Source organism: Phaseolus vulgaris, chromosome 5 (genome assembly GCF_051622355.1).
Source record: "Phaseolus vulgaris cultivar YP4 chromosome 5, ASM5162235v1, whole genome shotgun sequence".
Classification (NCBI taxonomy): Eukaryota; Viridiplantae; Streptophyta; class Magnoliopsida; order Fabales; family Fabaceae; genus Phaseolus; species Phaseolus vulgaris.
In genome coordinates this window covers 6,291,641-6,316,765 of record NC_143502.1, presented here as the reverse complement: position 1 = coordinate 6,316,765, position 25,125 = coordinate 6,291,641, and the positions used below count along the sequence as shown (strand labels likewise).

Genomic DNA, 25,125 nt, shown 5'->3' with positions numbered 1-25,125 from the left:
AACCATTATCCATTTGATTATGAGTCTCACTTACCAAAACTCCTTGTCCTTCAAGTGGAACAGCAAAATGCTTGAAGATTTTACTTCTTGGAGACAGAGATCTTACGTTTTGTGTTTTGTATGAAAAAAACATGTTCTTCTCATTCTAAGAGAATATCAATGGTTATCAATGGCACTGTATCGTAGTTTCTCCTTCTAGATCTAAGGTTTCCATTCGTTTTTTGTTGATGATTGGTGAAGCTAGTTTTGGAGTTGTTTGCTATGACTGCTAGTATTAAAGTTAGTGCAAAAAAATCCTTACTCTTTGATCTTTAAGAATGTTATGAGGTTAATATGAGTTGAGTTGCAACTAAAGTTCTTCATAGTATGTGGTAATTTTTGGAATGTGAAAAATCTATAAACTACTAGAAGAATTTCAATAAAACACATTAGAAGATTAATAATTAAACACTCTTTCCTCTGTTAGGCAGCTTTAGGAAGGGTAGTGGTATCTGTTTGAAATATAAATAGGTATATTTTTTTTATTCTTTAAATGGGTTGGATACTCCTTAATATCTCTTTAATTAATTTAATTCTTTGTTGATAAAATACTATAGTTGTATAAATACATCAAATAATATCTTACAATTAATATATAGTGTTATGGATTAAGTTATATCTAATTTACAAAAGGCATTCACGTTTAATTTTACTTTTAATTTCAATTTTAAAATTAGGTTTATTTCAATTTCAAATTAGGTTCGAGAGTTTTATGTGGTTTTAATTATTCTAAAGTTTAGGAGTATGAAAAATAATGGTTAATTCTCTAATTTTCTAACCACAAAACAATATATATATATATATATGAACTTTTAAAATTCAAATTTCAAGTAGGTAATAAGAATTAATAAACTATATTTAATAAATTTAAGTTATAAATTCAATTCAAGAAAAAACAATGAGAATCCTAAATTCAATTCCATATGTAATTGAAAGAGTTTGGCATTACAAAATCAATTACACTTCAAGAACATTTTGAATTTTGTACCATAAAATATCAATTCTCATTTTCAAGAACATTTTGAATTTTGTACCATAAAATATCAACTCTCATTCACTGAATCAAGAATCAAATTGGAAAATTAACCTAGAAAAATTGTATATTCAAGATTGTGAATATCAATGCACAAGTTCATTGTGAGATCTTCTACCACGTAAATAAACTTCTCAATAACAAAATTAAATAAATTTCTCAATAACAAAATTATTCGCAAGTGAATACAAAATAATAAGATGAGAGTGTGAAAAAAGATAGAATATCACACGAAGAAGATAATATGGTTCAATTTGAACAAACTTGAGCCTACATTCACGATAAAATTCACCATAAAAATAGACATTACAACTCAAAAAAATTCTCTTAGCCAACTCTCGCTCTTAAGTTATCAATTTGTAATCTGTAACAATTTAACTAACTGGCAGTTAAGCATACAATTAGACATTTAAGTGACAATATAAGTCCCCATTTATAGACAAGGCCAACCTAACTAATGATGCACATGTGCACACATGACACATGAAAAATACCACCCATGCCTAGTCGCAAGTACCTATTAGAAAATAGATTGAGGCTAAGCTAAACCAAGAGGAGTGAATTGATTTTTAAAACTTACTTAAAAAGATTAACTCTGTTCTTAAACTCTATTGAAAAGAAATTCTGATTAAAATTTGAATGCAATTAATTGAGGAATTAAGATTGATAAAGATTGCACACAAAAATACAAAATAGGTAGAACAATATGCAAAGATTAAGAAAGGATGAGAAATATTACACAAACGCAAATTCACTTTCTTTATATGTCAATTACAAACACTCAACACATGAGAAACGTATACAAGATAAGAAACATATACAAGATAGGAAACAAGAAAATCAACTCTTAAGCAGACTCAAGGAGATATGTTTTATCTTTGGATCACACCAAGAAAAATATAGCAAAAACACTAAGAGAAGAATAGTTCAACCCTAAAAATTCAAAAGGAATCAATATGGGATTAACCCACAGTAGAAGCAACCACAGGTGAAGTTTCAATACTAACACACAACCTTTTGAATTCTTTGAGAAAACCAAGAGAATTGAAGAATATCTTGAATGATTCTTAATTGCACTATGAGAACATCTCAGTTTGATTAATCTAAATGTTTAAGGTTGCTTCTGTCTGAGATGTCGAGAAAACACGGTAGAGTATAGCATCACCCAAGGTGTAAAGGCTCAAATAGGTCACATACACGGCAACATGTTCATAATCATCTCGTCATATCAATCTATACTTAATCCCTTCTAGTTGGGAGGGAATTCGACGCTCATTATTCTATCGAAAAAATTGTGTCGTTGAGTACCCCTAATGTTATTGAGGTATTTGTTGACGTGTGAAATTTTGATTTCGCTTCCAATGTATGGATTATCGTAATTGGAGGTGCCCGTGGTATTGAGGACATTGTTATGTTTTTGGTCATTGATTCTCCGTATTCTTGTTCTTGAGGTTGGGATGGGTGAGTCCTTTCCAACTTTGTTTTCATTTCTCATTCTATTGTCTAAGGACACATATTTCTTCAACATTCATTTGTTTCATCTCGGTCATTTTCTTTTGAAGAGTCAGAAGTAGAGCTTTGTATTCAATCTCGACTACTCTTGCATCTTATTTGATCATTAGTCATATTTTTTATAGATACCATTGAAATTTTTAATGTTGTTCCTTCTCGACCCCACTGTGGGAGCCAACTGTTTTTGTACAAATCAAGAAGGTGTCTTCTATTTTGCCTTATTGATATGGGAACTTCTATTTGTAAATCTCTTATCGAATATCGATTATAATGAGAGGTATCTACAAAAGATTCTCCGACGTGCAAGTCAATATTTAGTTGAAGTGTTTAATGTTATCAAAAAGATACATTTTAGGTGGTATCAACCTATTTATAGAGGTAAGGAAGAGCATTGTTCAAAGTGAACCAAGATTATCATAATTTTTTAAGTTAATCTCGTTTAATGTGAAAATAACAAGTGATTAGATCTTTTAATTTATTTTAATTATTAACTTATTTGTCATTTTAAGTTTCTCATATCATTTCAACATGACGTGAGTTGTCTTAGTCATGTGCACTATATATATATATATATATATATATATATATATATATATATATATATATATATATATTTAGTATCTGTAAAAATATTGATTACCTTTAAGGAAATTTCTTCTACCCATAATAAAAGTAAAAGTAACAATACATGTATTTTTTTTTTATAAACATTATCATTTGATAATCTAGTTAGGCTTTTTATGTTGTAGTGCGTAAAATAAGTGTACAAATCCATATGCCCTAACAAGAAAACAACATATATAGAGAATCCAAAACTATATATAACCTTTGGAGACTGAAAACAATGCATCTCCCATGATAATTGAAAATTTTCTTCATTGTACGTCCCCATGTTGAGACCGAAAGCTGACCAAAAAAAAAAATGTTGAGACCGGCATAATCATCAAACAAATTCTCATTTGGTCTCTTCGTTGAGACAGAAAACCATTTTTTGTACAAGTTGACCCCAATCAGACATGGAGAAATAAGTAAGTGTTTTTTTTATTACCGTTAGGAAGCTAGCAAACAGACATTTACAAGGAACCAAGTGTCGTTCAGATTTATAAAAGTTTTTCCAACACTCCTAACTCATGCAAAACTCAAAAATCTATTAATAGAAGCACACCAACATGCTCCCTCCTCCTAACAGCGTTTAAATTTCCTCAACATGAAGCCTTTTGTTTTCTTCTGTTTAGCCTTCTACTCCGTTTCTTCTCTTTTCTCTACAGAAGCCAATGAAAGCCCTAGTGGCTTCACCGTCGACCTTATCCACCGTGACTCACCACTCTCACCCTTCTACAACCCTTCCCTCACCCCATCACAGCGCATCATAAACGCTGCCCTGCGCTCCATTTCTCGACTAAACCGAGTTTCTAACCTCCTAGATCAAAACAACAAACTACCCCAATCAGTTTTGATCCCACACAACGGTGAATACCTAATGAGATTTTACATTGGCACTCCTCCCGTCGAAAGGCTTGCTATTGCAGAGACAGGGAGTGATCTCATTTGGGTACAATGTTCCCCTTGTGCCAGTTGTTTCCCCCAAAGCACCCCATTGTTTCAACCACTCAAATCTTCCACGTTCATGCCTACCACATGTCGTTCACAACCATGCACCTTACTCCTCCCTGAACAAAAAGGATGTGGAAAATCAGGTGAATGCATCTACACATACAAATACGGTGACCAATATTCATTCAGCGAAGGGCTTTTGAGTACCGAAACCCTAAGGTTTGATTCCCAAGGTGGAGTACAAACAGTTGCTTTTCCTAACTCTTTCTTCGGATGTGGTTTCTACAACAACATCACTGTTTTTCCCAGCTATAAACTCACTGGAATAATGGGTCTTGGAGCTGGACCCTTGTCGTTGGTTTCACAAATCGGTGACCAAATCGGTCACAAATTCTCCTACTGTTTGCTTCCTTTAGGTTCAACCTCCACCAGCAAGTTGAAATTCGGGAACGAATCAATAATAACGGGAGAAGGTGTTGTATCCACTCCGATGATAATCAAACCGTGGTTACCGACCTATTACTTTCTGAACCTTGAAGCCGTCACCGTTGCACAAAAGACGGTGCCAACGGGGAGCACTGACGGCAACGTGATTATTGATTCGGGCACGCTGTTGACGTATCTGGGGGAAAGCTTTTACTACAATTTCGCAGCTTCGTTGCAAGAAAGCCTTGCCGTTGAGTTGGTGCAAGATGTTCTGTCCCCGCTACCCTTTTGCTTCCCATATCGTGATAACTTCGTTTTTCCTGAAATTGCCTTTCAGTTCACCGGAGCTAGGGTTTCGCTGAAACCTGCAAACCTGTTTGTTATGACGGAAGATAGAAACACGGTTTGCTTGATGATAGCGCCAAGCCCAGTGAGCGGAATTTCCATCTTCGGAAGTTTTTCACAGATTGATTTTCAAGTGGAGTATGATCTCGAAGGGAAGAAAGTTTCTTTTCAACCTACTGATTGCTCTAAAGTTTAAAATAATATATATATATATAATAATAATAATAATAATAATAATATGATATATATGTATGTGTAAAATAAAGAAAAGAGAATGTATAAGCGTATGGTTTCTTTGCAAGAAGAGCATTACTGAGATTGGTATGCTTGTTCTTTATAAAATGCAGAAAATAATTTACACTAAAATTATTAAATAGAAATTAATTTTAGATATCAAAATAATTAGTTTTTATATTAATTAAGTTATTATTAATTTTTAAAGTTTCTATTATTGATAAATAATTTTTAAATTAGTATCTAATTAGTTACCAATTTTTTTTTTCCTAAATTTAGAATCTAAATAATTGGTAGTTAAAACTTTGGCAGTTAATTAAATATCAATTTAGAAACTACCTATTAACAATAAAAATTAATTTAAAAATCAATAATTTTTGTAGTTTCTAGTTTAGTTATTATATTTTGTTTTTAAAATTGATTTTTATTTAATAATTTTTAATAATAGTAAAAAATACATATTTTTTGTTGTGATATTTTTATTCTTGAGAAAGTGAAATAATAAATTAAGATTTTGAAGAATCATAATTTGACACTTTAGTGTTTATTTGAAGGATTTCGATGTATGCTTAAGAACTTTGATTTTTAAGTAAGCTTGATACTAGAACCGATTCAATGTTTCTTTATTCATAAATAGTAACAAACTTTAATGTTGTTTTTAGGTAAAAAAAAATTATATGTTAATTATTGGTTTCTAAGAATGACTACCAACTTAAACACTTTCAATATTAAGTATGTTTTCTTTCTTTTACATATATATTCACTACAAAGAATATTAATAATTAGACGATATTAAAGTAGCTCAAGTTCACTTTAATACGACCCTAACTCAATTACAAAATCCATTTAACTGAACGCTAAATTGAAACAAACAATTATTAAAATAACATAATAAAAAGTTCTTAGATCAATTATAGAGATACCAAATTGGACACTAAAATTATATTTCGTATTAATCAATTTAATCATAATGACGGTATACAAAGCTTAATTTAAAAATAATAAATTAAAGAAAATATGATTGAACTTAATCCACGCACAAATATTAATTTTTTAATACGTTAAGAGCTTAATTTTTTAATATGGTTAACTTATGTAAAAAATAATGAAATATTCAAAATGATTTCGTGTAGCTTCTGTAAGAGAGTGAAGATATATATATTAAGTATGGTTCTCAACTAACCACGCAACTAGCAAACAAAATTCTCGGAATTAGAACAATAATAAAAGGTAATAGCAATGCTCGTGAAAGGGTGGGTAGAATGGTGGCTGTATGACTGTCTAAAGAGTCAACCTGCAGGGGAAAGAGGAATATTCAAGGGTGATTACAGGAAGAAGGATTCAGAGGAAGAAGAAGAATATCAGAAAGAGGTCATACCCAAATCATGCATGCCCCTTTAGGTCATACCCTGCGAGCCTCTTATTGGTTGTACGTATTCTGTTGCTTCTTCTGATGCCCTCAGTGTGCGTGCCCTCATCCATGTGTAAACTTTTTCTAACTGTCTGGCCATTTACCAAAAACCCCTGCTCTTTAGTTCTTTTTCCTTTGTTGCCATTTTTGCCCGTAACAATACCCTCCCCATTGGAAGCAACCTTGTCCTCAAGGTTGAATGATGGAAAGGCTTCTTCTATGTTTGCGACATCTTCCCAAGTAGCAGCATGAGTAGGAGTGTGTTGCCAATGGATTAACACTTGAGGAATCTTCAATTGTCCTCTCAACAAGGTTCTTGATACTAATACCTTCCATGGTAGCATTACTGGTGCTTGAGTCAAATTCCCGTTTTGGATAGGAATGTAAGGATCAGTATGCTGTCCTCTAAATTTTTTAAGCATAAAGGCATGGAAAACTAAGTGAATCTTAGCTTCATCAGGTAGTTGTAGCCTATAGGCGATTGCACCCACCTTAGCTAGTATTGGAAATGGCCCAAAGTATTTCAATCCCAATTTCTGATTAAGTCTCTTAGCCACTGTTTGTTGCTTGTATGGTTGGAGCTTAACCAGGACTAAATCTCCCACTTGAAAGTCAATTGATCTTCTTTTCTTGTCAGCATATTGTTTCATATGATTCTGAGTTCTGAGTAAGCTAAGCTTCACTTGGTCTATTATCTTGTCTCGCTGCAACAGATTAGTTTGGACAGTAGGTGAATCATGCTCATCCAACTGGTATTAAATCAGTGTAGGTGGATTCTGTCCATAAAGTGCTTTATAAGGAGGCATGCCAATGCTGTTGTGGTGACTTGTATTATACCAATATTGAGCCCAAGGAAGCAGCTTATGTTGAACCAAGTGGTGTTCAAGCTTTGAAGAATCCAAACCCGTTGAAGGATGTTGAAGCCTTGGCTGTGCTTGGTGTTGCTGTGCTGGTTTAGTATAGTTCTGGGGTAGTTTGAGTTTTGTAATCCACCCCTTGATCGAATCTAAAGCATAAAGCATCTCAATCTTTGAAAAGATAAAATGTTTTCAAACTAAGTTAAAACAACCGATTGTTTTGTCGAAACAACCGATTGTTTATACTTAGGTGTTTTGAGAAAAGATTGAAAACTGTTTTTCAAATGGTTGAACTGTTAAGAACCAAAACAACCGATTGATTCGAGGAAACAACCGATTGTTTGTTTTGGGACCATAACAGAAAAACTGTTTTATCTTTGACTGAGCTTTAAATGTTTTAACTGCTTGCAAGTGTGATACTCTTATTTGTGAAAATTGTGAAAATCTTGAAAAGAAAGTGCACTATCTTGTTGAAACTGTGGACAAGCTTTCAAAGGGGAAATCTAACTTTGAGAAAGTCTTGGCATCTCAAAGCTGTGTTTTTGGAAAGGCTGGTTTAGGCTTTAATCCACAAAACAAGCAAGATAAGTTTTCAAAAAGTTTTTCAAGAAAATCAGAAAAACAACCGATTGTTAAGACGAAACAACCGGTTGTTACATGCTTTTACTGCATGAAGAGAGGCCACTCTGTTAGGTTCTGCAAAATAAGGAAATATTATGTTCCAAGAGGTCTTATGAAATGGATTCCTAAGGGATGTGAAGTTTCTAACTGCAAAGAAAAGTCAAAAGGACCTAAATTTGTAAGGGGACCAAATCTTGTTGCTTGAAATCTTTTATGCAGAAAAACTAAAGAAAAAGGAGGGACTGAGTCATCTGATCAAGTTCTTGAAGAAAAAGACAGTCATTGAAGCTGAATCAATGTTATGCAAAAGACCTCAACAATGAAAAGAGGCTTCTTGATCATAAAGCACATGGCTCATTGAAGAATTAACATAAGGATAAGACTTTCCTTTATTTGTTCTTAATTTCTGTTTTAAAGTTCTTTCTCATGGTTGAAACATCTTTTTATTATGCTTAATGTCATCTGCTTTGAACTCTTTCTGCTCATGGTTAAAATTCAAAAACAGTTTTAACTGGTGCAGAAAAACAACCGATTGTTTCTTCGAAACAACCAATTGTTTTGGGTCTGACAGCACTATGAAGAAATTGTCTTAATTGCTATTTTGAATTTCTATCCGTTGCAGATCAATTCAAAGAGAGAATCTTGGTCAAAGAATCTGTGTTGAAAGCTGATCACGTTCAGAAAGGAGTTATAACTGTCATAAAGGAAAATATTCCAAAAAATCTTGGGAATTCAAAATCCTTAATGACTAGTCAAAGATCACATGTGAAGACCATGCGATTTCAGCTTTTTCTGACGTTTTCTGTGCAGAGCAGAGTCAAGTCTTCTCTCTCTGAAAAATCAAGTACCCACTAAATGAAATTGAATGCTAATTGATTCTTCTTTCTGCTATAAAATCTGGTGCAGCTGATCTCTTCCACAAGAACAACCAATTGCAACATCTCTTGCAACATCTCTTGCAAAAATCTGTGAAGAGAGCTCTTCTCTGTTTTCTTCTCTGCCATCATGGAATCAACTCCACCCACCTCAAAGGGAGTCAAAACCAGGGTTGTAAGGTCTGGAGAAAGGTTAGAAGGCTGGTTTTCTGGAGACAATGATCTTATTGAGAGATATAGGTATGAAACAAGTATCAAAAAGATAAACAACCCCAAGGTTGTATGTTTTGATTGGCTGAAAAGTCAAAAGCTTGATAATGTGAGAAGGCTGCTCAAGGATCAATCTCTCAGAAAGTTCCTGGAGATGAAGGGAAAAATATATCCAGATTTAGTGAGGGTGTTCTACACAAACCTAAAGTTTGAGGGAAACAATCTAGTTTCTCATGTGAAAGGTGTAGAAATGGAGATAACTCATGAAGTATGGACTGCTGTTGCTGGTCTCAAGTTCTCTGGTCTGAGAATCAACAAAGGAAACCTTGGAGTAGTGGAGGATTTTAACAAAATCCAATACTACAAGAGTTGCTTGAAGAATCAAAATGCTCAAGTAAGAACATGCTTGGTTGGAGGTCTAAAGCTTGATGAGAGACTGCTTGCTCTCATTGTGACTTGGATTCTAACTCCAAGGGGGAGTAATCATTCTGTTGTCACCGAAGAAGATCTGGTTTATATCTTCTGCATCATGAAGAAAATCAAGATCAATTGGGTTCACATCATCAAAGAGCACATGCAAAAAGCCATGAGGTTAAGTGATTATCATTATCCCTATGTTGTTTTGATATCTAAGTTTCTACTCTATTTTGAAGTGAATCTTGAAGATGAAACATCTGAGTTGGTCAAGTCAACTCAAGAGTTGAACAATGGATCTCTCAGCAAAATGGGTTTTACCAAAGTAGGTGGAAAATGGATAAGCAAGGATGGTGATCTTGGTGCCTCATCTAGTGGTGCTGCTGATCTTGAACAAGATGAACCTGCTGATATGGATGTTTAACATGAAGATCCACCTGAAGATTATCAAGATGCTAGACCTAGTGCTGGTGCTGGAAATCAAGAAGAAAGGATGTAAACCATGTCTCATTTTGAAAGACTCATGGTGAATAGGCTTGATAGTCTTGCTAAAAATCAAAGGAGCCTTCATGATCTTTGTGTTAGTAATTTCCAGAGGATTGACACCAGGTTTGACAACATGGATGCACGGTTCATGACTCTAGATGAACAGATTGAAGCTGTCCAGAACCAAATCTTTGATCTTCAGTTTGCTGATGAAGAAGAATGAAGGAAAAACAACCGATTGGTATATCGAAACAATCGATTGTTTTTGTTGGTTATGTCTGGTTTTTTAAATTTTCTTTCTTTCTGTTGTTGCTGCTTTAATTCTGATGTAATCAAAACAATATCTTGTTTTATCTCTTCTTTTGTCTATTTTGTGAAGACAAATAGGGGGAGATATATGTTGTGTTTAAATTTCTGTTTTTAGTTGTTGAAACAGTTTTTGGGATGTAATATTTTTTCTGATATTTAGCTCTAAAGTTTATTAATGTTTATCTGTGCTAACCAAATATCAGAAGATCTATGCTTTCTTCAAAACTGTATCTTGCAGGAACTGCTACAGATTTAATCAAGTACAACACAAGCATCAGGGATTTGTCTTCATCAAATAGGGGGAGATTGTTGAACCAAGTGGTGTTCAAGCTTTGAAGAATCCAAACCCTTTGAAGGATGTTGAAGCCTTGGCTGTGCTTGGTGTTGCTGTGCTGGTTTAGTATAGTTCTGGGGTAGTTTGAGTTTTGTAATCCACCCCTTGATCGAATCTAAAGCATAAAGCATCTCAATCTTTGAAAAGATAAAATGTTTTCAAACTAAGTTAAAACAACCGATTGTTTTGTCGAAACAACCGATTGTTTATACTTAGGTGTTTTGAGAAAAGATTGAAAACTGTTTTTCAAATGGTTGAACTGTTAAGAACCAAAACAACCGATTGATTCGAGGAAACAACCGATTGTTTGTTTTGGGACCATAACAGAAAACTGTTTTATCTTTGACTGAGCTTTAAATGTTTTAACTGCTTACGCTCTAGTCATTAAATGCTTTGACCAATCTTTTAATGCAATTTAAGAGTTTGTTAAGATTTGATAACAAACTACATCTTTGAATAAATTCAGAAAAATAGATTTGAGAATTAATCTTTGACAAGTTTTTGCTAAGAGTTTTTGAGTTTTTCAAAGAGCTGAGATTGCTAGAAGTTTGTGATTGATCAAAGTTTGGGGAATAGGATTCTGCTTGTATTGATTTCAGATTATCTTCTGTAACAAGTGTAATCCTTGTACTCTGTGAAAACAAGTTTCGTTTCTGTGTTTGCTGAGATTGGTTGTGTGTTCTTGAGGGGATCAAGATCAGCAATCTTGGTGTTTGTGTGTTGGCCAAGGAGAGTGTGTTTCTTGAGGTGTTCAATGTCATTCTCTTGGTTGTTGTGTAAGTGATCAAGTTGTGATTGCTTAGTGAATTTCCTCAGGGTTTTGAGAAGACTGGATGTAGCTCTGGATTTGGAGTGAACCAGTATAAACATCTGTGTGAAATCTCTCTATCCCTATCTCTTTAAATTCAGTTTTAATTGTTGTTTGCTGGTATAAACAACCGATTGTTTATGTGAAACAACCGATTGTTTTTTTGGTTGTGCTGTTTTTGGTAAACTGAATTTCTTATCAATTGTTTCCTGAGATAAATTCATTCTTGTTTTAAAAGTTTACGAAAATATTCTTTAAACAATTCACCCCCCCTCTAGTTTAAAGTCATCTATTCTAACAGCTTAGACCATTGGTTAGGATTGTTGAAGGAATAACACCTAAGGTACATTTCTAAGGTTTTGTTCAGCACCTTAGTTTGGCCATCTGTTTGTGGATGATAAGCTGAGCTCATGGCCAATGTAGTACCCTTTAATTTCTAGAGTTGTTTCCAGAATGAGCTTATAAAAACCTTATCTCGGTCAGACACTATGGACTTTGAAATGCCGTGCAATTTCACCACATTGTTGATAAATGCATCGGCCACTTGTTTGTTGTTGAAATCATACCTCATTGGAATGAAGTGACCAAATTTGGATAACCTGTCCACAATGACCATAATTGCAGTAAAACCTTGTGAAGGAGGAAGGTCTATGATGAAATCCATAGCTATATCATCCCATACTTGGATAGGAATAGGGAGAGGTTGTAAAAGTCCGATAGGAAAAGCTGTTTCAGTTTTGGTTTGTTGACATATCTTACAGTTATGTACGAACATTATGATATCTTGATGCATATTCACCCAATAGAACTGAGAACATACTCTAGCAATTGTCTTAGCTCTACCAGCATGGCCTCCAACTAAGCTATTATGAAATTCTGTCATAATTTTCTTTTTTAATTCCTCATCATTAGGAAGAACTGTTCGCTTTTTCCAGAACAGAATGCCATTGTGAACAGCAAAGTGCTTTACTGTTTTTGGTTCCGAATCGAGTTTGGCCATTATGATTTGTAACTCCGGGTCCTCCTTTATCCTTGCTTGTATGTCTTGTAGCCATTGGTTGACAGGTTCAAATATAGCCATGGACATGCATCTGGACAATGCATCAACTACCACATTTTCTTTTCCAGGCTTATATTGAATTGTGAAATCATATCCAAGAAATTTAGGAAACCATTGTTGTTGTTCTGGGGTGTGCAGGGATTGATCAAGGAGTTCTTTCAAGCTTTTCTGATCTATTTTGATGGTGAACTTATGGCTTAGCAAGTAGTGCCGAAATTTGGCAATTGCTTGAGTGATGGCATATAACTCCCTAGCATAAGCAGATTGCTTTTGTTGTCGTGTAGATAATTTCTTAGAACAATAAGCCACAGGATGAGCTTGCTGCAGTAAGACAGCTCCAATTCCTATCCCTGATGCATCTGTTTCGAGAGTGAAAGGTTGAGTAAAGTTGGGTAGTGCTAATACCGGTGACGAGGTAAGAGCTTCTTTCAGTTTCATAAAAGCGTCCTCTGCTGCCGTGGTCCACTTAAAATTATCTTTCTTGAGCATATCTGTTAGCGGGGTTGCCAAAGAGGCGTAATTCCTGATAAACCGTCTGTAGTAGCCTGTGAGGCCTAAGAATCCTCGCAATAACTTGAGAGATGTTGGTTTTGGCCAATCCTTCACAACACGGATTTTATCTTCCTCCTTTGCAAAACCCGCATTGGATATAGTGTGACCAAGGTAGTTAATGTTGGTGGCACCAAAAGAACATTTGGACAGCTTGGCAAAGAGATGTTCCTTCTGTAAGACTTGCAAAACAGTCTCTAGATGTTGTAAGTGAGAGGACCAATCGAGGCTATAAACCAATATGTCATCAAAGAATACTAATACAAATTTTCTCAGCCACCCTTGGAAAATGTGATTCATTAGACTCTGGAAAGTAGCAGGGGCATTAGTGAGGCCAAATGGCATGACTAGCCATTCATAATGGCCTTGATGAGTCTGAAATGCTGTTTTATACCTGTCTTCAGGTTTCACTAATATCTGATGATATCCGGACCTCAGGTCAAGTTTAGAGAAATGAGTGGCTCCATGTAGTTCATCAATTAAGTCATCAACTGTGGGGATGGGAAAGCTATCCTTGATGGTGAGAACATTAAGAGCCCTATAATCCGTACAAAATCGCCACGTTCCATCCTTTTTCTTCACAAGAATGATTGGTGATGAAAATGGACTCGTGCTTGGCTGAATTAGCCCTTCATTCAACATTTCTTGAATCATCAGCTCTATTTGAGCTTTTTGGCTGTGAGGATACCGATAAGGCTTAACCTTGACTGGGTTGGATCCTTCCAATAAGGGAATAGAGTGGTCATGCATCCTGGGAGGGGGTAAACCAATGGGAACATCAAACACTTGTCTATAAGTGTGCAATAAGGTTGCAAGTGCAGGCTCCATTTGTTCTGGCAGCTGCAATTTGTTGTTATCTACTACTGTTGCAACCCGAATGGCGTAGCACTCATGAATGGCATCCATGCTATAAAGCCTTTTGATATGATGGTATTGAGCATCTTCAAGGTTTATCTGGTTGTACTTGTCTCCCTGTAGAGTAACCTGTTGTCCTTTATAATGGAATTGTATGTTGAGATCCCTATAATCATGGATGTGAGGGCCTACGGTTGAAAGCCAATTGGTACCAATAATCAAATTAGCCCCAGAAACAGGTAGTAAAAAGACAGGAAGATCAATTTGTGCACCCTGCATATTGACATAGATGTTCCGAATGTAGCCTTCAGTTTCCAATTTGTTTCCATTTCCCACCATTACTCTTAATTTTGGACTTTGTTCCACTTCAAGCTTCAAGAACTTAGCCAACCGTGGTTGAAGAAAGTTGTCGTTGCTACCACCATCTATCATAACGTGAATGGTCATACCGTGCAGATCTGTTGCAAAGCGGATAGTTTGGGCACGTCTAACACCCTTAAAAGCATCCAACGACAAGTGGAGGTCTTCAACAGGGAGTTCATTTGATGAATCTTCAGTGTCTGGAGGTTCTGGTGGTTGAAGTACTACGTCTGTTTCACTGTCTTCCTCATCAGCTTGCAAAATCATCAAATGTCGGTTGGGACATTTATGGTTGAATGAGAATTTTTCATCACATGTATAGCATTGGCCCTTTTCTCTTCTAGGTTGAATCTCTGCAGCAGTGAGTTTTTTTATTTGGTTGGGATTGTATATTGGTTTGGTAGATGGTGTGGGAAGTAATGGGGGTAGAGGACTTTTAGAGGGTGCAGGGCGAGAATGATGGGTGTTATAATAGTTGGGTTTGGGGTTCAAAATTCTGGTGATGGTATTAGATGAGTGAGGCTTGGGATTAGTGTTATATATGTCTTCATAAAGCTTAGCAAACGCCACAACTCTAAATAAGGAAGGTGGGGCTTGAGCAATCACATCCCTTTGTAACTCCGTATGCAATCCACTAACAAAACAATTCAGCAATGCTTCTTGAGGTAAGCTACCGGAACGGTTAGCTAAGGACATAAATTGGAGATAATATTCAGAAACCGATCCTTTTTGTTGGAGTTTAAACAAAGCTACTAGTGGACAATCAAATGGTGAAGGGCCAAATTTAGTTTCCAAAGCTGTGGTGAGAGCAGTCCATGACATAAATGGGTTGGTTCTTTGAATCATTTGGAACCAAGGGACGACATCTTCTTCCATATGAATTGCAGCAATAGTTAATCTATCCTCATCGGCAGTTCCATAATAGTCAAAAAATTGTTCAGCCTTGAAAATCCAAGCCATCACATCCGAGCCATTAAATTTAGGAAAATCTAATTTCACATTCCTAATCTGAAATGCTTGCCTAGGCTAAACTGTGTGGGTTTGTGTAGAGTTCATGCTAGATCCACCATGAAGTTGGGCTTGGGTTTGAAGCAGTGATTCCACCATTGATTGAATACGCTCCATGCGAGCGTTAGCTGCCGCCTCTACTTGTGCAGTGTGCGCACGTTGTTCTTGGTCACGTAACTCCAAGAGATCCATTACGCATTTTAGTTCAGCGTCGTGAGCTCGTATCTCCGCTGCCATGGTGGCCATTTGTGTGTTATCAGCCATGGTGTCTCAATGAAAGCACCTATGTAAGAGAGTGAAGATATATATATATATATATATATATATATATATATATATATATTAAGTATGGTTCTCAACTAACCACACAACTAGCGAACAAAATTCTCGGAATTAGAACAATAATAAAAGGTAATAGCAATGCTCGTGAAAGGGTGGGTAGAATGGTGGCTGTATGACTATCTAAAGAGTCAACCTGCAAGGGAAAGAGGAATATTCAAGGGTGATTACAGGAAGAAGGATTCAGAGGAAGAAGAAGAATATCAGAAAGAGGTCATACCCAAATCATGCATGCCCCTTTAGGTCATACCCTGCGAGCCTCTTATTCGTTGTACGTATTCTGCTGCTTCTTCTGATGCCCTCAGTGTGTGTGCCCTCATCCACGTGTAAACTTTTTCTAACTGTCTGGCCATTTACCAAAAACCACTGCTCTTTAATTCTTTTTCCTTTGCTGCCATTTTTGCCCATAATAGTTTCCCATTTATGATTTTCCCCTTACTTGTTTCGTCCTTTCTCATTTCCACATTTCTCTCATATCTCCAACATCTCGTTTCTCAATTTCTCCTTAATCCATAACGCCCTTGCATTTCTGGTAACAATTGATTATCTCTAAGACTGAATAATTACTTAAAAAGAGGTAATTAATATTCGAAATCCTTAATATTTACATTGGTTATGTTAGGTGACGTGTTACATATCATAGTATGATTTAATATGCTCAAACACCTTGTTCCTGCTAGGGAGATGGGACCTAGAGAACTATTGAAGTCTTCTTCTCCTTCCTTCGGTCGGGCAGGTGACTGGGTGATGAACTGTGATTCTTCTCGTCTCCTTCCTTAACCTTCAGTACTCGGCGCTCGGTCGTCGGGCGAATCACCGGATGGTGGGGGTACCTGCGAAGGCACTCCGACGCTCAAGTCAGTAAAGCGGGTGGTCAGCTCTCAGGTAGGTGAACAGTAATAAATGACATACCTTACTCCTTGGGATGCGTACTATTTATATTATTCTAATGGGCCTACCTTGTTGGGCCCATTTATCGAGGCGGACACCTCTTAGGTTTGCATTACCTAATTCTTAATTATAGATTAACTTCACTGATCTTGGTTTGAGCGTTAACTGTAATAGGGGTCGGCCGTCGGCCAAATCATCATGGCATGGGTCGGCCATCTGCCATATTCCAGTGGTCTCAGTCATCTCGGCTAAGTCTTCTAAGGTCTCGACCTCTCGGTCGTCTCGGCCAAGCCTTCCAAGGTCTCGGCCTCTCGGCCAAGTCTTCTATGGTCTCGGCCTCTAGGTCGTCTCGGCCAAGCCTTCCAAGGTCTCGGCCTCTCGGCCAAGTCTTCTATGGTCTCGGCCTCTCGGTCGTCTCGGCCAAGCCTTCCAAGGTCTCGGCCTCTCGGCCATACCGGTACACTTGCCCCCCAGGCTCAAGGGCAGATGTTAGATATGTCCGATGAGTCTTTAATGATGGGTTTCGGTCGGTTTCCCTTGATCGTGCAGCTATTCCATTTCTCGAGGTGTGACGTGACCCTAGGTGTGATCAAATAAGTTGGATTTGGGTGGTCGGCCTTTTAATTGTGATTTTAATCGAACAAGAACGGGCGATCGGCCATTTAATTGTGATCTTTAATCGAACAACTAAGGATAGGTGGCCAGCTATTACTTGCGATGTTAATCGAGCGAGTGTAGTGGGCGACCGGCCATTACTTGCTATGATAATCGAGCAAGTGTAGGTGGCGGTCGACCGATACTTGTGATGTTAATCGAGCAAGTGTAGTGGGCGGCCGACCATTACTTGCGATGATAATCGAGCAAGTTTGGTGGGTGGTCGGCCGGTACTTGCGATGTTAATCGAGCAAGCGGGCATTCGGCCAATACTTGCAATGTCATCGAGCAAGTTTGGTGGGTGGTCGGCCGGCACTTGCGATGTTAATCGAGCAAGCGGGTGTTCGTCCAATACTTGCAATGTCATCGAGCAAGTTTTGTGGGTGGTCGGCCGGCACATGCGATGTTAATCGAGCAAGCGGGCGTTCGTCGAGCAAGTTTGGTTGGCGATCGGCCGGCACTTGCGATGTTAATCGGCAAGTGTAGGTGGCGGTCGGCCATTGCTTGTTCGATAGAATATTTCCAATACTTTTGATGAAAACGCCTCGTTAAAACCTCCCTGGTTGGGTGAGGAAAGAGTGCGTGATTTTATTGATTTTAGCTGTAATAGAACTTGAGGTGCGTGGCATTCCACGTCCTCGGTACAATTTTTCCTGAAAGCTATTCTAGATGATAGGTTCCTCCTTGTGCGACTTCTCGGACTCGGAAAGGCCCCTCCCAGTTGGATGAGAACTTCCCTTCATTTTTTCTTGTAAGTCGAACTCGGAGAGTTCGACCGACCATCCTATCATCCTCCCTGCAAGGTCCGGTTTAGATAAAATTTTAAAAATAGGGTAGTCGGTTCTTACAGTTATGGAGTGATTTTGGAAGTAGGGGCGCATCCGCCTTGCCGTGAGGACGAGTGCGAGAGCCACCTTCTCAATCATCTGATATCGGGTCTCGGCCTATCGGGTCTCGGCCGAGTGGAGGGTTCGGCTGACAAAGTATACGGGTCGCTCCTCGCCCTCGGCTTCCTGCACTAGGGCAGCGCTGACTGCTTCTTCCGAGACTGCTAGATATACCAGGATTGGGTTGTCGGGCCTCGGCTTCTGGATGACGGCCGGGGATGTGAGGAACTCCTTGAATTGTTTGAAGATTTCCTCACATTGGTCGTCCCAGACGAATTTTTTGCCCTTTCGGAGCAACTGGACCATCGGCCTCGTCCTCTCGGCCAAGCGGGGGACAAATCGAGAGAGGGCGGTCAGCCGCCCAAGGAGTTATTGTACCTCCTTCACGGTGTTCGGGCTTCTCATGTTGAGTATGGCCTGGCATTTGAATATTGACAACCGATGGGTGATGACATCCGGGCTCACCCCCGGCATGTCGGCCGGCGTCCATGCGAACATGTCGATATTCTTTTTTAGTGCGGCATGCATGATCTCGGCCTCGGCTGCTGCCAAGGCTGTTCCTACAGCCATGCTGTGTTCTTCGTCGAGGAAGGGGACTCTCCTTAGCTCTTCCCTCGCCTCCAGCCTGTCCTCGGTCGCCTGGGGATCGAGGTCCACCAACGCCAGTTGGCTTGATTTCCCTCGGTCGGTCCTTCCTGGGGGAGCGGTCTTTTCGGGCGGACTTCCTTGTTCTGAGGGGAGAAGTGTCGGTCCTTAGAGGTTCCACCCGGAGGCTCTTGGCGTAGCATTCTCGTGCTTCTTTCTGGTCTACGTGGATCGTGAGAATGTCCCTTGTTCTTGAAGGGAACTTCATTGCGAGGTGAGGGGTTGATACTATGGCCATCAGCCGGTTGATGGATGGTCGGCCGAGGAGGATGTTGTAGGAGGTGTTGGCGTCAATGACCAGGTATCGGATTTTGATGGTCCTGGTGCTCTTTCCTTCTCCGAAGGTGGTGTACAACTCGATATAACCCTTGGTACCCACCCTCTCGCCCGAGAATCCTACCCCGTGGTCGTCGTACGGCATCATCTCGGCCTCGGCCAACCTCATGGCCTTGAAAGTTTTCCAGTAGAGGATGTCTACCGAACTTCCTTGGTCCACAAGTGTCTTCCGTATGGTGAATCGGTCTATGTCGACCGCTATTACCATCGGGTCGTCCTGCTGGCGGTAGTCTACGCCCTTGAAGTCTTCGTTCGTGAAGGTGATGGGTGGCATCCTCGGCCGGAATGCCACTGCGTTGACCTGGTGTACCGCCCGGAGGTGTTTCTAACGAGCGTTGTTTGTGCTTCCTCCCCCGGCGAAGCCGCCGGCTATAGTGTTGATAACTTCTCGGTTACCTCTCCTATCGGCCTCCCTGGGGGGATCGTCTCTTCGAAGGGGGTCGGCCCTCGCGGGTTGTCGCTCGCCTCTGTTATCTCGGTCATTTCGGCCGCGTTGAGGAGACCTCGTCCGCTTGGGTGGATCCGCCTGGCCGGGAGGGTCTCGGCCATTCCTGACGAAACGGCGGAGATGCCCATCCTGGATAAGTTCCTCGATCTTATCCTTAAGGGCCTGACACTCGTCGGTTGAGTGTTCGGTGTTTTGGTGGTACCGACATTGCTTCCTTCGGTCGGCGTTATTTGGGCTGGCCACCTTCCTTGGGGGAGGGATCAGCTCAGCGTTGAGGGCTTCGTCCAGAATCCTCCCCCGCTCGGTCGTCAGGGGTGTATAACTTGAGAACCGGATCGGTCGTTCCTTTGACCCGGCCGCCCTGACGATCCTTCTCTTCCTTGTTTTTCTCCCCACCGGCCTGGTTACAGAATTCTCTTAGCTCTTCCAGTTGCATCTACTTAGCAGCTCTCTTTCTCAGCTCGTCCAGGCTGTCGGCCGGCTGCATGCACAGGTTGTCAGCAAAGGGCCCCGGACGCAGGGCCGTCAGCATGTGGTGCATGGCGACGTCCGGACTCAGATTCCGGATGCTCATTGTCACTTTACTGAACCTATCCACGAAGGTTCTCAGCGACTCTCCCTTCTCCTGGCGGATGCCTACCAGAGCGATGGAGGTTAGATGGTGCGGCCGGCTGGTCGCGAACTGCGTTTCGAACTTTGCGACGAGCGTGGCAAAGCTGTCGATGGAGTTGGGTGAGAGCTTGGTGAACCAACTAAGGGCTGCACCCTTCAAGGATGTGGGGAACACTCGGCACAAGACGGCGTCGTCCGAGGTGTAGAGACTCATATGGGTTGTGTAGGCGTCCATATGCCCGTTCGGGTCGGTCGACCCGTCGTATCGGTCTCGGTTGAAACCCTTCCACTTCTCAGGAAGTGGGACTTCGATGATGTTGTTTTTAAAGGGATGTCGGCGGTTCGGGTCGGCCGTCAGGGTCATCCGGGTGGACCTGATTAGGCACGACTCGTCGCCCATCTCAGTCTCGCGGGGAGGGGGTCGGCCTCTCGTCCCCTCGGCCTCATCCGGGTTGGGGGGAGAGGTGTAGGACTTGCCGACCACGTTCGTCGGTATGACAGAGGGTCCTCCCTCCCCCAGCTTCTTTCTCATATCTTCGTTCTCCCTGCGGAGAACTTGCAGCTCTTGCTCATTTTTCTGAGCGGCCTCCTCGGCCTTTCTTTGCATCTCGGTCATCTCCCTCTGGAGAGACAGCAGCAGCATTGTTTGGTCGGCTTCAGTCATTCTTTCCATGCTTCTTGTTGAAACCATCTACTTTTTTCCTTCAGCTAGTTTCCCTCGGCCCCACGGTGGCGCCAATTGTTCCTGCTAGGGAGATGGGACCTAGAGAATTATTGAAGTCTTCTTCTCCTTCCTTCGGTCGGGCAGGTGATTGGGTGATGAACTGTGATTCTTCTCGTCTCCTTCCTTAACCTTCAGTACTCGGCGCTCGGTCGTCGGGCAAATCACCGGATGGTGGGGGTACCTGCGAAGGCACTCCGACGCTCAAGTCAGTAAAGCGGGTGGTCAGCTCTCAGGTAGGTGAACAGTAATAAATGACATACCTTACTCCTTGGGATGCGTACTATTTATATTATTCTAGTGGGCCTACCTTGTTTGGCCCATTTATCGAGGTGGACACCTCTTAGGTTTGCATTACCTAATTCTTAATTATAGATTAACTTCACTGATCTTGGTTTGAGCGTTAACTGTAATAGGGGTCGGCCGTCGGCCAAATCATCATGGCATGGGTCGGCCATCGGCCATATTCCAGTGGTCTCGGTCGTCTTGGCCAAGTCTTCTAAGGTCTCGGCCTCTCGGTCGTCTCGGCCAAGCCTTCCAAGGTCTCGGCCTCTCGGCCAAGTCTTCTATGGTCTCGGCCTCTAGGTCGTCTCGGCCAAGCCTTCCAAGGTCTCGGCCTCTCGGCCAAGTCTTCTATGGTCTCGGCCTCTCGGTCGTCTCGGCCAAGCCTTCCAAGGTCTCGGCCTCTCGGCCATACCGATACACACCATATACTAATTTTATTAAATGGATTAAAACATAGCTATTAAGGTTTAGTTTATGGACAAAGTTTCTAAGTGGACCTGCAACAATTATTACGTTTTGTCTTAAATATAAATATTAAATTTAATGTTTTAATTACATTTAGTTTTATTAAAACTTGTTTGTATTCTTTATGTAATTTGTAGTTTTGAAATTATATCTTTGAAAACTTTGTCAATAATATTCAATATATAATTTCTTCTTGCTTGGTTAACATTATCAATGACTGAGATTATTTTTATTGCAAAAATAATTGTACGTGAGTATCATGAACAAAATTGTTGATTTTTTTATTTTATTTTTGAGGTGACAAATATTTTCACATTACTGAAAAAATAAAAAGAGTCCTATAAACGGATTTAGGTAAAAAGAGGCCTATAAACGGATTTAGGATTTAAGGTTTAGGAAGACATAAGTTTGATGAGAAGTGAAAGAAGTTTTGGGAAGGGACAATTTTCGATCAATAATTTAGTGAGAATTAATCTAACTTACTTCTACAAAAATTCACAATGCAATATTAAGTTCATATTTTTATTGTATTATGATTAAACGTGCATTCTTGCTATATATTTCTTTCCAAAGCACTAGTGAAAAAACAAAACCATATATATATGATTACATAATAAAATAGTGGTTAGTTTATAGTAAATGGGTTATGTTATTAGAAGATCCCAATAATTTAAAACAAATGTAAAAAAAGTGATAAATAATAGTGATACAAAACAAATGGACCCCGTAGCATTGGTACATGAGTTGGTACCCTAGAGGCCATACTGTTACACTACAAAAAAAAACCGATTTACCTACGGACAAAATCCGTATGTAACAGCAGAAATCCGTAGGTAAATCAGCATTACCTACGGATTTCCCACAGAAAAAAATTCGTATGTAATGTTGGCGTCGGTAATTTACTTACGAAATATGAACCCGTGGGTAACCGCAGTCCGTGGGTAATACCCACGAACAGCACTCCGTAGGTAATACCCACGAACAGCACTCCGTAGGTACTACCCACGAACAGCAGTCCGTAGGTACTACCCACGAACAGCAGGCCGTAGGTAATTCCGTATGTAATCATACATTCATCAAAGTATCTATTCATACATTTAAATGAATGCCTTTTTTAAAACCTGTATAATTTAACATATCCAACACACATTTAATTTCAAATTCAAATATAACATAATTAAAGTCTCATCATATAAAAGATAACATAATATAAAGTCAAGTCCACTTGAAACATCTAAAAATCAAAACAAACTTGAAACATAACTAAAGATCCTAATTCAAAAGTCAAGTGAACTTGTAATGTAATTTGTTGTTCAAAAAAACTAAAAACATAATCCTAATAGTCTGCATAATGATTATCGTCATCTTGTTGTTGCGTAGGTGGTTCCTTTTGCCTTGGTGGTTCTTGTGGCGACAATACTTGTTGAGATTGTTGTGCAACAGAACTTCGTGCTTCAGGAGGAAGGAAAGGAAGAATGATACTAACCAATGATTTCACATGCTCGGTGAGTTTATCATTGTGTTCCTTATAATTTCGAACTTCTTCCTTTAGCAACAAAACGCTTGCTGAATGCTCAGAGGAACTCGAAGGTTGATTATAGGTGAAAGTATTACCACGTTTAAAGTTATGAGCCAAGTCTCCAACCCCGTAGATTCGACCTTTCTTCTTGCCACCTGCTGTAAGAAGCCAACTTTGAAGTCTAATTCTGTCTTCCTCTGCAGAATCTATGGGGGATGATCCAGATGCAACCTCTGATCTGACTTGGGAAAGTCTACTATGAAATTCTTCCTATTATTGATACACAAAAATAATGTCATATGTACAATATATAACTAAAATAAAGAAAAATAACAACAAAATGTAACTCACGTGTGTACGTCTCGATCTTTCATCAACAAATTCACCACTACTTTTTCGTATATGAGTCTGCATAAATACCTCATCAATATATGTTGGACGACCCAACTCTTTTGCCTATAAACAACAAACATAAATAATGTTATTTTTATGCAAAACAATATCATCCAACTTCTTAAACTTGATATAATCCAATGTAGTATTATCAAATATCTAACCTTCAAACATTGTATAATAGAATAATATGTAATCATAAAACATAATTCAAAACCAATTACAAACAAAGTCCAATGCAACTTATATGTTTCTTGAATACATACCATGCGAATGGCATGCTCATGTGTACTAATGGAGCCACCTGTGTGTAAAGAACCACCTGTGTCAGATGTTCGGTTTTTTTGGTTTTGCATACACTTGGAACGAAAGTCAGGTGAATTCCACTGAGATAGCAAAGAAGTCCATACATCATCAAACATCCAAATAGGCTTTTTCCCATTCTTTCTAGCTTCCATGAACATTTCAGATAACCTATGTGCGGCTTTTGAGTGGAAGTTTTTTTTAATCTTTTCCTCATGTTTAGGTTTCCAACAGACTTTTTTCTATGTAAACACAAAATTTATAGTTAAAAAAGTGAATAATTTTTTAATACAACACTTTAAAGAAATAATAACTGAGAATTCAATTAAGGAAGATGCCAAATACCAAAAGAAATGGACATTTTAATTAAATGCAACAAGTATAATATAACAAGTATTGTTAATATTAAATATAAGAAGAAATACTTTAAAACGTATAAGAAGAAATACTTTAAAACGTTTGAAGAAGATTTCTCTGTCTTCATCAGTCATTGAACCCCATGTAAGCCATGGCTGACAATATTGTTGTTTAATGATGAATGTGATTGCCTGTGATGCAACCCTACATGGATGAAACCTTAAAAAAACAAATAATAAAGAAATTATTAGATAATAAATTGATAAAAGAAATAATGTGAAAGATTTTATTTGTGGTCTTTACTTACCCATTACCATAAGGTGAAATCATAGGAAGAGCATGACCAACTGAGAGAGTGTCATCCTCATTGTTTGATTCTGCATCACCTCTATCAGGATAAATCTGTGCACCTTCCCCAATAGCACAATCATTGATTCTAGAAGGCACTGATAGCGGTGAGGGTGTTGATAATGGTGTAACCCTTGGCAATGATGATGGTACTGATGATGTTGAGGGTCCTGTACCTGATGGAGAAGGCGCTGATGCCACAACTGGGGTTGGGGAAGATGTGGTGGGAGAAATGTCTCTTCTTGATTGAGAAGGTATGTCTGCAGTCCTAGGACATGGAAAAGATGCAGCTGTAGAGATAGGCATGAGACCTGGGGTAGGAGAAGATGTATGTGCAGGAGTTGGGGATGGGGAAGGTACATGTGCAATAGGTGCATTTGGTGGGGGTGGAATATTTACTTTAAGCACATATCGTGGCCTTTTACGCTTCATTACCCTTTTCCCCTTATTTTGACCAGATAAGTAAGGTTTTGGTTGGTCACGTCCTCCTGAAGACATCTATAACAAAAAATTTATATTATCAATTATAAATGAAAGGAACATACTGCAATTAAAAACACACAACATAATAAAAGTTTCTTTCACATAAGAATCATTATGTTATTACATAAATAAGAAAATA

The 25,125-nt window shown here is 39.0% G+C and overlaps 2 protein-coding genes across 2 annotated transcripts; one reads left to right on the top strand and one right to left on the bottom strand.

The window, feature by feature from the left end:
- Positions 1-3,733: 3,733 nt before the first annotated feature.
- LOC137834991 (aspartic proteinase CDR1) lies at positions 3,734-5,275 on the top strand. The gene has a single exon (XM_068643282.2). The coding sequence runs from the start codon at positions 3,792-3,794 to the stop codon at positions 5,103-5,105; it is 1,314 nt and encodes a 437-aa protein (XP_068499383.1). The 5' UTR covers positions 3,734-3,791; the 3' UTR covers positions 5,106-5,275.
- Positions 5,276-22,919: 17,644 nt separating this feature from the next.
- Positions 22,920-24,367, bottom strand: LOC137836175 (uncharacterized). Its single transcript, XM_090302375.1, has 4 exons — positions 24,248-24,367; positions 23,762-24,040; positions 23,454-23,558; positions 22,920-23,372 (listed from the first exon to the last, which is right to left on the bottom strand). The coding sequence occupies exons 1-4, from the start codon at positions 24,287-24,289 to the stop codon at positions 22,920-22,922; spliced, it is 879 nt and encodes a 292-aa protein (XP_090158501.1). The 5' UTR covers positions 24,290-24,367.
- Between the last annotated feature and the right edge of the window lie 758 nt (positions 24,368-25,125).

What these genes read in the sequence shown, in the direction of transcription:
- LOC137834991 (XM_068643282.2), top strand. Translation starts at nt 3,792, where the DNA reads ATGAAGCCTTTTGTTTTCTTCTGTTTAGCCTTCTACTCCGTTTCTTCT.
- LOC137836175 (XM_090302375.1), bottom strand. Translation starts at nt 24,289, where the DNA reads ATGACTGATGAAGACAGAGAAATCTTCTTCAAACGTTTTAAA. An exon ending in TCTTCTTCAAACGTTTTAAA is followed by an intron (nt 24,041 to 24,247) that starts GTATTTCTTCTT and finishes GTGTTTACATAG; the next exon opens with AAAAAAGTCTGTTGGAAACC. An exon ending in ATGAGCATGCCATTCGCATG is followed by an intron (nt 23,559 to 23,761) that starts GTATGTATTCAA and finishes TGTTGTTTATAG; the next exon opens with GCAAAAGAGTTGGGTCGTCC.